Source organism: Miscanthus floridulus, chromosome 5 (assembly GCF_019320115.1).
Source record: "Miscanthus floridulus cultivar M001 chromosome 5, ASM1932011v1, whole genome shotgun sequence".
In the NCBI taxonomy this organism is placed as follows: Eukaryota; Viridiplantae; Streptophyta; class Magnoliopsida; order Poales; family Poaceae; genus Miscanthus; species Miscanthus floridulus.
The window spans coordinates 98,971,671-98,984,241 of NC_089584.1; the positions used below are offsets into that span (position 1 = coordinate 98,971,671).

Below are 12,571 nucleotides of genomic sequence, written 5' to 3' on the forward strand. Positions count from 1 at the left end.
ACGGTTACGAGCAGCCGAGCCCCGCGGGCCATGCCTGGGTTCTTAAAAGCTGCAGCCTACGGAACGAATGGGTAGGTGCAAAAAATAAAGGATAAAAACAAAAGCTATGCTAGGATAAAAAACATGGAACGGATAGTGATTCTATCATAAAAACAGAACTGGTGTATTCATTGATACAAAAACTGTTCACACGGGGCTCACCCATGAACTCAACGATTACATTTTCTGACTACTTCTACTATAAATACTATTGTGGCTACTCGACGGCACCGGCTAATGCCAAAGGAGAGGCCACGACATACGTCGCCGGACATAACCACCACTACAAGGGCCCCGACCGGTTCTGCTCCCTCGACTTCGGCGAGCGCAACGGGTACCTCAAGGGCATCGCACCCATAGATGCTCAGCAGAAGAGCATGGAGCTCCTGACCTTCTCATGCAGTCGAGGCAGCTCCTAGGCAATGGCGTTGCCCACCAAGGTATGGCCGCTGTGGCTGGAAGATATCTCATCAAACTTTATGAACTGGCCAACCTAAGCAGCTGCAAAGGCGAAACCTCCCACCGACGTAGTCCCAAGCGTCTTCCTCTCCGACAAGGCTCGCTCGGAGAAGACTCGTCGGAAGGAGTCCACGAGTGGCTCCATCCTGATGAAAGCCTTGCAGACGGTGACAAAGCTGGCGACGTATGGCACCCTCTAGTACGCCACCTCCTTTGACGAAACTAGTCCCTTCTCGGCGAAGCCGGCCAGCACCATCTCATCTATGTTAGGGGACCTCCAACTCAACATCGCACTCCGAAATCATGAACGAATATGTGAGTTCTCCTTTCCTTCTCCCTTCCCTTATTTAAAGAAGAGGCGGAGCAGGCAAGGAAAGACAAAAGTATTAGGGCGAGAAATCCTCTCCCTTCCCCCATTCAATGCGGATGGGAAATGATAGGACGTACCCTGACCGATGGGATGCACACTGACTGATGGAACGACGCCTAGTTAGACGAGACGTGGCCTGGGTATGGCCCACCACTACCGCATAACCGGGCATGAGAAACAAAGCGCCACCACGCGTGGGTGGCCCTCCGCCTTCCTAGGCAAGACTTGGAAAGACCCAAACAATGGGATCTCCACCAGGAGAGACCATCGGGCTTCCAAAATCAATCGAACGGCTCAGGAAAACACTGAGAGATAGGTAAGGAGCAAAGCAACGCCCCATGTGGGCCATGCTGACTCCATGAACTACGAGCACGAATCCTGGTCAGACATTTCTGATTGTAGCTCTTCAAACCCCGTCACTCGAGTCATCAAGGTAACATTACCAAACCCCACTATTTCTTTATATATAATCATTCATACATCCATACACACATTTATTCCATATGCCCACGCCCCCCGGATGATTCGGGCCCAAATCGTCCAGGGGCTCGGGAACTAAGGCATCGCACATGTGGCTAAACACATCACAACGCTCCGTGTTGCGTCACGAAGCGGCAGTTGCCTCATTCAACATAAGCAACGATCGGCCGAGGTTCGAAGGCCGGCCCACGAAGGGCTTGAGGCCGCCTCACGTCAAACAGAGCCAGGGGAGAAAACGCAGATGAGCCCCGTGCGGCCCTCACCCAATCTACTCCTTAGCAGACAGGGTCATCTCAACCTTCTCGTTCGATTCTAAACCTCGCCAAACCCACAGAATCTCCATAGAGGGGTGGCTAGCGAGCCACCCGGGCCAGTCTCTAGAATGACCTAGGCATCTGCCGGGTTGCAGGTTAAGGAGCAGTGGAATGTCACAAGAGGGCTATGCCGACCCCGTCACGAATGACGGACCCGGATTCCACTCGATCATACCCGTTAGCAAGCTCACCGAGCGCGTCACTCAAGCCCGAGCAATGGAGGCAAGCGACAAAGCTCAGCCCCTCTGGTTGTGAAAAACGGAGGACGGGGTAACGCACAAAACTCAAACCGACCCCTACCAAGCCCAACGGGGCTCAGGGGCTCAAGACACTAAACTAACTGCCTTGGCTGTGCGGACTGCACCAACGCCAGGATCCACGAGCTCTGCCTTGTCCGATCCCTAAACTAACTACCTCAGCTACGCAGGCTGCACCGACGCCAGGATCCGCGAGCTCCGCCTCGTCCGATCCCTAAACTAACTATCTCGGCTGCGTGGGCTGCACCGATGCCAGGATCCGCGAGCTCTGCCTCGTTCGATCCCTAAACAAATGGCCTCGGCTGCGCGGGCTGCACAGACACCAGGATCCACAAGCTCCGTCTCGTCCGATCCCTAAACTAACAAACTACCTCAGCTACGTGGGCTACACCGACACCAGGATCCACGAGCTCCGTCTCGCCTGATCCCAAAACTAACTGCTAACAAACTGCCTCAGCTGCGCACGGCACCTTGGCTAACGACTCTGTCTCGACTAAAATGCACGCACACACGCCCAGTGACAAAAACCCCCTAGGCGATCCTGACCAAATCGCCCGAGGGTTCAGGGGCTACACTCGTGGGTCCGCTCACGCGCACCCGCCATCAATACAGAAACCCCCCAGATGATTCTACCCGAATCGCCTGGGGCTCGAAGGCTACACCCACCGTCAATACAGAAACCCCCCAGACGATTCTACCCGAATCGCCTAGGGGCTCGAGGGCTACACCCACGGGTGCGCTCGCGTGCACCCACCGTCAATACAGAAATCCCCCAGATGATTCTACCTGAATCATCCGAGGGCTCGAGGGCTCCTGTTGGGTTCATAAACCTGGGGTCCCTCTTGGACCAGCTTCCTAGCAAAAGGTTTGGCCCAGTAGACAACATCGCAAATAAACGCGCAACTCCTAGGCCGACCCAAATACCTAAACAACAGGCCAAAAGGACGATCCAATCTCCAACCGGAAGGCCTGGCCGAGGAGGAATGGCGCCCGCTTCCGACTCTAGCCCACCTCTCCGACCGGAGCACTCGCTTCAGTCTCCAGCTCGCCTCCGGACGACCTCTCCGACCGAAAGGCCTGGCCTCAACACTGCTTCCGGCTCCGATCTGCTTCTCCGACTAGGAATACGCCAAACCCTTGCTTATAGCTCCTCTCTGACTGGTGCAATCAGAGCCGACTGGGACCAACCGACCGAAGACGCCCGCTCGGTAAGGACCAGAAAACGGACGGAGAAGGTAAGGCAGGACACTCAAGTCAACTGCAAGAGTAGGGGCCATACCCTGTACAACTACATGACAGTACCGACAGGATATGTTAGAGGATTGCCCTACAAACTTCCAGGCATGTCAGGACAGTGTTGTAGGCGCTGACATTTGACCTACAGTGTTGTGGGCGCCCGTAACAACTATCATACCGGACGAGCACGGTAAAACCCCTTGCATACCTCTGGGCATCAACAGTATGGCGTGCACCGACATCTGCCATACTAGAAGAAGACGACGCAACCTCCCACGTGCATATGACATTAAACAGTATTGTGGGCGCCTACCATCATCTTATACCCGTCGACGTGGGCAGCAAGACTTAGTAGCATACGCACTCTCTCCCTCTCATTTGTAAGGCCATCCCCTTCATCTATAAAAGGGGATGCGCTCTCTCCCAACAGATATGTTCATTGAGATCGATCAGTTTTCTTACATTGATTCACCCTCTGTAACTTTAGACACTCTAAGGTTATACCGAGCACACGCTCGAACACTTAGCACATAACGGGGCTCCCGTCACTCTCGGCCCTTCATACCAGAGTCCGACCGGACCTCTTATACCCCCTATCTTTCTCCTTCTCGTTTGTAACCCCACTGCAAACTTCGAGCACCTAAGCTCAGGAATAAAGTCACCGACCGACTCAAACTGGACGTAGAGCACGTTGTCTGAATCAGTATAAACCTTGTGCCATTGAGTGCTAGGCCACCTCCGATCACAACGTACAGTAAAACTACAAATATTTACGTGCTGGTCACTTTCTACACCGACAAATAGGTCCCGTTCGCTGGTCTGAATCTTGGCTGAAAAACACTGTTCTGGCTGAATTGTTGTGAGAGAAACACTGTTCCGACTGAAAAAACAAGCCGAACAAAGCCGAATATGGGGTAAGCCGAACAGGGCCATGGTTTTTTATATCTCGTGCGCATTCTAAAAAGGCATCCTCGCTCTCCTTTGGCTAGCCAAAAATCCAGAATAGAAAATGTATATATCTAGATGTCTAGTATGTTGAAGTTAATTTTTTTAATAAAATCTCTATGAATTTTTTTGAGCAAAAATAAAATCTCTATTAATAAAACATAAAAAGACTCATAGAGTTGCTTTCGCGAGGAGGCAAAACCGGCTTTCCGTCCCGTGAACCCGCTCCACATGCTATATGGGCTAGCGAAGCCCCTGGCCTGAACACGTGCGTTACATCGGCCCGCACGAGGAATGCTCTCTGGACTGTGATTTGGTGAAACCGGGCATCTGACCGACCCATCCAGAATGCCACCAGTCTGGAAATAGATACACATGTCATTTCGGCCCAGTCATTGATGTACTCTGTCATGACTCCTTTACAACCAGCAGATCAAATGGTTTGAAGTCCTATTTGGAAAAGCTTCAAACGGTTTTAGCTCATTGCTACAGTTAGTAAGAAGCGTAAAACAGAAAAAAGGGCTAGTTTCACTTACTTGCTTCTAGTTCATTTGAAGGAGAGAAGAAATAGCTCATGTGAATATGATTGGTGCAGGTGAACCCAAAGCTATTTAAGCCCTGATAAAGAGGGCCTAAATTACTTGAGTGGTTGCTAAGTTATTGATCAAAGGGTTCAAATCATTTCCCTGATTTGCCTACAGGTGGTCGACAGCTTAAACGGATGACCTCTTTTTTCTGCGGCGTTGAGCTAGCACAGGGACTGACGAACGGCGATGAAGGCCTGCAGCATGCAGGAGACTCGCTGATTGCATTCATGGACAGGTCAAAGATAAAGTCAGTATGTTAATCATATCATGGGCGGGTTACATACTTACATGTTCCCGTGTTTGAAAAAAAAAACAATCAATGCACTTCGGTCAGAGTCACAGCTTGAACCATCTGCCTCGCAAACAGAGAAAAGCAAAATTTCGCAACTACCGAATCAGGGAGACAGGATGCTGCGACAATTGCAATATCTGCAAGGGGAATATGGATACACATCTACTGGGAGTTGTTGACATGTACAGAATGCAGGTGGCCAACAAGAATGGAGGATCACAAAGACACATTGGCAGGTCAAAAACATCCGTGCTTTCTGTCTGGTTCAAAACCTTCACAAAGAATCGAACCACTGATTTTGAGGTGTGCAACTGCGGCCATTCACCATGTCGTAGCTGGGGTACAAGAATAGGAAAAAGGGGGTTAAAGTCTGTTGGTTGAGGGACTATATAAACATGTCAGGGAGATATAAAGACCTTTAATATCCTACCACAATCGATACCACGTTACTACTCAAACCGTAACAGACCCACTCTTGAAACATGTTATCTAATATTAACTTTACCGCAATCTCAACCTTAACAGTAAGTAATTCATAATTCATAATCAAGTAAACACAATTTTTTCAATGCATCTCACTCACCCAGGTCATATATTCTTCAGCTTGGAAGTTCTGAAATCGGCAATTGATTGTGGAACACCCCATTCGATAGTTCATGGGTCTCTAAAGGGCTTTTCTTTGAGCGATCCAAGGAGGTTGCTTCAAAAATACCTACAAAAGGATAACAATGCTCATTTTGGATATGAAATATTCAGGACATGGAGAAAAGGTTTTCCAACTGTCCTATCAGTAAAGCTGAGAGAGTAATTTTAGAATCCAATCATGGATACAAAGAATAAGACCTCAAAACTCACCGAATCCCAAAATAACAGAACAGACCAGAAATCCTAAAAGGGAGAAATCCATTTGGTACACTATCTCCAACACGATGATGCAACCTGTTGAAACCATTAAGTGCCTTGGAGAAGAGAAGACCAGATGCAACCTGCCAACCAAGTAAACGAATTACAAACATGGACCGAAGGTTGATCATGATTTATGAAGCACAATGGGCAGTTAAACTAAAGGGAGGCCATTCATGTCTTATGAGTTATGATTAATAGGATAAAGGTCAATAAAAATACTTCAAGAACCATCCAAGAAAAGAAAAGTGATGTTTCATATTGTTATACATGAAGATATTTGAGGAATAATAACTTCCAATCTATAATCTCCTGAAGATCTGGCTCGGACTGGTAAAAAAAACTCGACCTGTGGGGGGTAAGACCTGCCCCTAGGCGAAGACCTTCTCACACAGGTTGAGAAAACCCCTACCCCTACCCCATTCTACACAGTGGCACCGTAGCCCTGTGAGAACAACCACGACCTCTGAGCCGGACCTTAGACCTGTGCTTTGGCATGGGGACATATGAGGGGATTTTTTATCCCCAACCTGAAATTCGCTTCCACAAGGAGTCGAACCCAGGACCTGAGTGCTACTAGAACCACCCAACCAGCTCAACTAGAGGATCGTTCGCTGGCTCAGATTATGAAGACTTCAGAACATGCCTTTTTCCTTGTTTGCCTACCAATGCCAGCCATCCAACATTTGAAAATCATACTCTATCAGATTAATAATGGTCATCTCTACCATAGCTATTTAGTCCCTGCAAAACTGGCAGTACTACTGGTATGCACTCTGTAGTACTAACACTATCTGTGCATACAGAGAATCACATTCAAAACCATAACAAAACAAGTGCTCATGGTTCGCTTTACCAACTGATGATGCATGAGAACATTTTAAAATTAGCTTTTAACAAAAAAAAAACGCTTTCCTTCCAAGAAAAGATCTTACTTTTCTTCAGCAACATTGTCAACATAGAATATAAACACCATTCCAAACAAAACAGTACTCAAGTATGCCCAACTTGGTAGTTGAAATTTAACTATGCTGTCAGATGCCGAGCCCTGCAATCAAGAAAACAAAAAATCATTATACTACTATATCAAGGAAAGATCTGCAAATCCTCCCAACCCCAGAAATAATTGGAGCATAAAGAGAGAGTACTCACTAGGATTGTATCCCACATGGCAAACGGAAAAAGAAAACAAGTAGCAGAAGCAATAGTTATAGCATGGAGCCGCCTTTTAAGTTGATTCTGTAGAATAAAATAATGGTGACTGTCAATTCCTATATAGAAAATGATGGTGCGTTGATATTGCCTTGAAGGAGTTTTTTGACAGAGAATACAACAGAAGCTACCTTGAGAGAAACACGCCGAGCTAATACTCTCCTCAAAGCAGATAAGATCCCAGCGGTAATTGGCACCACCATTTCTTTCACTCCAATATTTTGTCTTGCCTTCTCCACTGGTTCACTTCCGAAGCTATCTGTATGAAGTTAAGGTCTTCCAAAACGGATTTAGATGAGTCCATTACAAATTAATTTATAGGTAGAGATACTTTAACTGACAAAAATGCAGAGTTATTCACAATAACTCAGTAAATCATTTCAGGAAGACATCTATCTAGTAGGATACATAAAGGAGAATGTGTTCTTGTAGACCATCCATTTGACAAGAGATAATATGCTACCAGCATAGCAGCAAGTCCACCAATCTAAAAATTCAGGGGAAACAGTTAATATCATCTCCTAGAAAATTAGCAATTTCTACTTCAAAATACTAGAGTTTGTTGAAAGTCTGCTGAACATGGTAGAACACATTGAAGAGTTGACATGCAGAAGGATCATCATATAGAAGAATTCCTTAATTATTTGTCCAGCTATCATAGTTGCTGAATGTATAATTTTTCTGAAAAACATGCACACGTGGTGCAAGGGCAACATGTGCACAGTTATTTTGTGCTTAAAGCTCATCAAAACAATAACAGTTCTAAACCACGTTAGACTTTTAAGGATGAGGGGCTCATAACTTCCAAGCAAAATGGACTGCTGACAACAACATTCCTTGTACAGTTATTGGCCAAATATCTTTACAAGTGCATATGCACACGATATTTACTGAAAGAAAAAGCATTGGTACATATCAAATGGACTAAAAAAACCAGTGATTAGACAATACTTAAGGTTAGAGTGCCACGTGCGAGCAATAATTCCTTATGCTTGTTGCCTAAATAAGTAAATGTCATAGAACAAAAGTTCAAAAAAGTATCATAGAACACACATATAACAAGGAACCAAATCATCATATAAAACAAATTCTATTTAAAATAAGCAACTTGCCTTTTTCCAGATGTTAACTTTCCTTCCATATAAAGCAGCAGAGAGAACTCCAAGAACAGCACCTGCATACTCTGCCAGTAGAGCACTAGACTCAATAGACAGAGTAAAATGCAATTTAGATGGAAGTGCCAGTAAATGCTTCTTTAGTAAAACAGTTAGGATGCTCAAAGAAGTGCAAAAATATGCAGATGATGTGGCTAATGATAATAGAAATGCTGTTTTGCAATTTAAGTGGTCAGAATCAGATTGCACACCCCTAGGAGAGTAAGTCCCCCCCCCCCCCCCCCCCCCCCCCCCCCCCCCCATCCCCACCCCCACCCACCCCAAAAAAAATGCAGTCATGCAAATTCATGTCTGCAGTACTCAAGTCACAATGACTATCATGTGTTAGGTCAACAGGTAAGGAGAAATGTCCTACGGTTGACGTCCATCAAGTGTAATTTGTTACCACAATGATCTGATGACCACTGGCTTGCAGCATGGTTTAAACATTGCACATAGGTGGAGATTGAACTAGATATTCCCTGGCATAAATGCACCGCACCACAGACCATGCAGCTATGTGAAAAATTCATGGTGCTCAGAGAACAGGATACTTACACTAGTGGTCCACAAGCAAGAAGTCCTTTACCCCATAACACAAAGTAGAATGCCAGGATTCCTCCATTGACAACTGTAGGAACAACCTAAAAGAATGAATATAAGAAAGTGCACATCTAATAGCTGGTGAAGTAATCTCAAGAAAAAGATGGTATAATGAAACCTGTGAGTTGGGCAAAGGCCGGCCTTTCCAAGGCTTCTGTAGGACCAAGAATATGATTGAAGTGGGTACAAGACAACTGAAGATAAAGCCAACTATTGAATCTCCACTGTTGGATAGGTGGCTATACAAGGAGTAAACAGACCAAATTCTCATAAAGTTTCCCAAAATATGAATTACTTGCAATGGTGTTGACCTGCAAAAAGCAAAACACAGCAGTTTTGTCAACAAAAAGTAGCCAGCAAACTGATTGGTACATATATTTGGAAAGACAAGCTAGAAAAAGGTTTGACACTTTGACGTGAATATGATAGTAAGGGAAATAAATATACAAATGAAAGGTAGAAAGAGTACAAATCAAGAAGATGCACATCTTGCTCAAGCTCACATTTCTCACATTGCTCTCACATCAAAAGGGCTAGAAATTATGGCCACAAATATTACCATTTAACAGCATAAAACTAGTGCACATTTTGGGAGTCAATACTTAGTGTAGGACATGGACAACCACTGGATACCTGATATTGATACCAACAATCAGAAATTTAGATCAATTTGTGATGGCCACGGAATAAGTTAGTAGACAGTTGGAGCAAATGCTAACTTGTAACTTGCAAGTACCATATTGCCAGATCACCTAGAATCAGGAGCGGACCAATAAAGGACATGGATCGATAAAAAAAAATCGAATCTATACACTTCTGATTAGATCAGATCCAGATACAAATAGCGCAAGTTGGGGTTCGGGTGCTCAATTATGCACAGCAAGAAGGGAAGAGAAGGGGCGGGCATGCCTGGTGTGGTGGGTTCCCGTCGCCGGCGAAGGGCCCGACGAAGACATGGGTTCTCGTCGGCGGTCGCCCTAATTGCCGCGCACGCGAAGGTGAACAGGATAAGAAAAACAGCAAACAGGTGTGAAGTGTGAACAAAGGAGAGCAGTTCTTCCTGTGCTGTTTACAGCTTGCTTCTCCGCGCGCGTTACTGGACCGATTTCTCTCTCTCTTTTCTTCAGGTGCACGCGAATGTGTAGGCTCGTTCACCAGAGAAAGCGGCCCAATGCTCATGCCATGGTTGTTCTTTTTTTTCCCTCTGTTTTTATTTTGCTACCAACTGTTTTCATCATTTTATCATAAATTGTCACTAATAATTATCTCTATTTTTTCAGATTCACCCGTGAAGATTTTCTCTTTTATATCAATAGCCTAGGGTAAAATCTGTTATTGGTCTATTTAAATTTTTGTTCTGATTCATTTTATAATATTTTTATTCTGCATAAATATACCATAATTATTTTTGTCCCAGTCTGTAGCATTTTTCTGGTGATGTTGAAATGTTTTCCTCATGACGTTGGAACAAACTTTCTCTGCATGCTACAACAAATTTCTCCTAAACATGAAACATCTCGGTAATGAAATTGGAAAATTACATTTTGGTAATGAAACTGGAAAATTTTCTTACGAAGCTAGAAGATTTTCTTTACAAAGTTAGAAAATGTTTTATATGTTTCTTCTTAAGTTGGAACATTTTGTTTTTTAAGTTGTGAGTAAAGCTCATTACGCACAACATGTGTCATAAAAGTACTTAAAACAATTTTAAGATTATAACTACATGCTATGTCTTTCTTTACGTTTTTTAATCCCAGGCTTCTTATCTCGATCAAGTTTCAACTTCCTGCAGACCCGTCGTAACCTCTGACTAATTAAGGGTCATGATCTAATTAAATGGGGGTGATTAACAAAGTCAGCTCAACGTTTAATCACTACTTGTTTCAAGAAATTAACTTTGGACATCGAGACCTCGGTAAGGGTATACAATGTAGCCCACCGAGCATCTTGAAAAATTGCATGCAATGTATCAAGGTGCTTGAGAGAAAAATAACATAACAAAAACAATCAACTAGGGTTTGACTTGGTCCGCCATGTTGACCAGTCAACTAGGGTTTGACTTGTGCCATAGGACAGTCCGGTAGGTAGGGCTGGATGGATTGAGGGAACACTAGAAAACTCTGATTTCCTCAATTGAAGTGTAGGATTGTGTACTGGTGATGACCATTCTTTAAGGGAAGTAGATTAATAGTAGGTGAGACTTAGGATTTAGGATTTCGTTTCAGGCTTACTCCCGAGCTTTTGATCAAGGTGAGTCGATGGGAATGACTTTGAGTTGACCAGAGTTGTGCTTAGAGAGTTCTTTGCTAGGGTTAGAGTTGAGAGATGTGTAGAGGATTTTAGAAGACGAACCCTTTGGTTGCATTTTGCTCAACACGAGCCAAGAGGAGAACACCATATTGACGAGGCTCACTACTGCAATAAAGGGTGGGGAAGGGGTGATCTTGTGACATGGATGAGTCGAGAACCAATGTTGGGAGATGCTTCCAGAGATTAGCTAGGATCATTTCGAGGAAAAAGGAGGTGATGGTCAAGGGTTGGGGTTTCTAAGGGGTATTGCGAAATAAATTTAGAATGACCAGCGAGCCCTAACAATTTGCATTGGGAACCATGTTCTTGCTCTTATTCTTCCCCACACATTTCTACCTTCAGATTGACCGATTCACATTGACCAATTGATACGCACACTTATATGTGATTAGATCGATTTTTCTAAGTGCGAAAAGAATGGGAGTTGATATAAGATGTTGTTGGAGAGCGTTTTTTAATCTTGTCAAAAAATCAAAATTGAGAGTGAGTTTCGGAAATTCTTTGAGATGGCTCGTTCAAGGCACTAAGGACCTTTCAAAAGCAACAAAAAACACTCTCTGAAGCTGTTTGGCTGTTGGAAGTACAAGAGATCGGCTAGAATACTGTCAAAGTCTTGTTTTTCCTATAAAAAATGCGTTTAAATTGAATTAATGAGTTTTTAGAGATACTCTCAGCAAATCAAGATGCACCTTCCAAACGTTGTTGTATTGCTCTCTTGGCTCAACTACAACCGATTGAGATCTTGTTTATACAATTAAACAAGTGAAAATTTACTTTATCATCAAACGCTGATATCACTATATCAAGCATACCCGACCCCTTGGTTAAAGTGTACGTATCTACTCCGTATTTGTTTCCACGAAGGTTAATCAGGACCAGACTCCATATCAGTTATCAACAATTGACGTCTTGGTATTTTTCTCATTTTCTGTAACCCTGGATTAACCCTATGAAACATTTTACAGCCTTTTTCCCAAAACGATTTCTGCAACCTTGCATGTTCATCATTGTAGAGCTTCATCCATGGCAACATTTACCACATTAACCGAAATTTGTAATTTCAAAATTAAAAACCAGATTTGATTCATCAAATAAGCAATCATCAGCAAGGGAGCCCAGACCACACACCAGAGCAATGTTACACCTCAGCGCCAGGATCAAATGAAAAGTCAAAAATTCAACGACTAAAATTGCTTCATATATTAAACCATGTACAGTGCAGGAAGCTAGGACAAGACATCCCACCAGGTGATCAGAATTCTTTACACAATTAACAATCCTACAAGCCCAGTAATCAAACTGAAGAAGCTAACCTCTTCCCCAACCACACTCCAATACATAATCACATCAAATTCCACCTCAACTTCCTCTAATCCACCGAAAACAGAACACTTATGAAATAGACGTGTT

General features: G+C 44.2%; 1 protein-coding gene across 5 annotated transcripts; it reads right to left on the reverse strand.

The window, feature by feature from the left end:
* Positions 1 to 4,246: 4,246 nt before the first annotated feature.
* On the reverse strand, positions 4,247 to 9,990 carry LOC136452740 (uncharacterized). 5 transcript variants are annotated; one of them, XR_010758891.1, is made up of 13 exons: positions 9,761 to 9,989; positions 8,970 to 9,162; positions 8,807 to 8,892; positions 8,207 to 8,291; positions 7,503 to 7,581; positions 7,226 to 7,353; positions 7,035 to 7,121; positions 6,818 to 6,930; positions 5,835 to 5,965; positions 5,563 to 5,691; positions 4,976 to 5,314; positions 4,637 to 4,881; positions 4,250 to 4,550 (listed from the first exon to the last, which is right to left on the reverse strand). XR_010758891.1 is itself a non-coding variant. In XM_066453337.1 (11 exons), exons 1-10 carry the CDS (start codon positions 9,805 to 9,807, stop codon positions 5,579 to 5,581), a joined length of 1,062 nt encoding a protein of 353 aa, XP_066309434.1. In that variant the 5' UTR covers positions 9,808 to 9,989; the 3' UTR covers positions 4,927 to 5,314; positions 5,563 to 5,578. The 5 variants fall into 5 exon arrangements, 2 of the variants coding, with proteins under 2 accessions (XP_066309434.1, XP_066309435.1); XR_010758892.1 differs by having other exon boundaries at positions 4,247 to 4,881; positions 4,976 to 5,039; positions 9,761 to 9,990; XR_010758890.1 differs by having other exon boundaries at positions 4,249 to 4,881.
* Between the last annotated feature and the right edge of the window lie 2,581 nt (positions 9,991 to 12,571).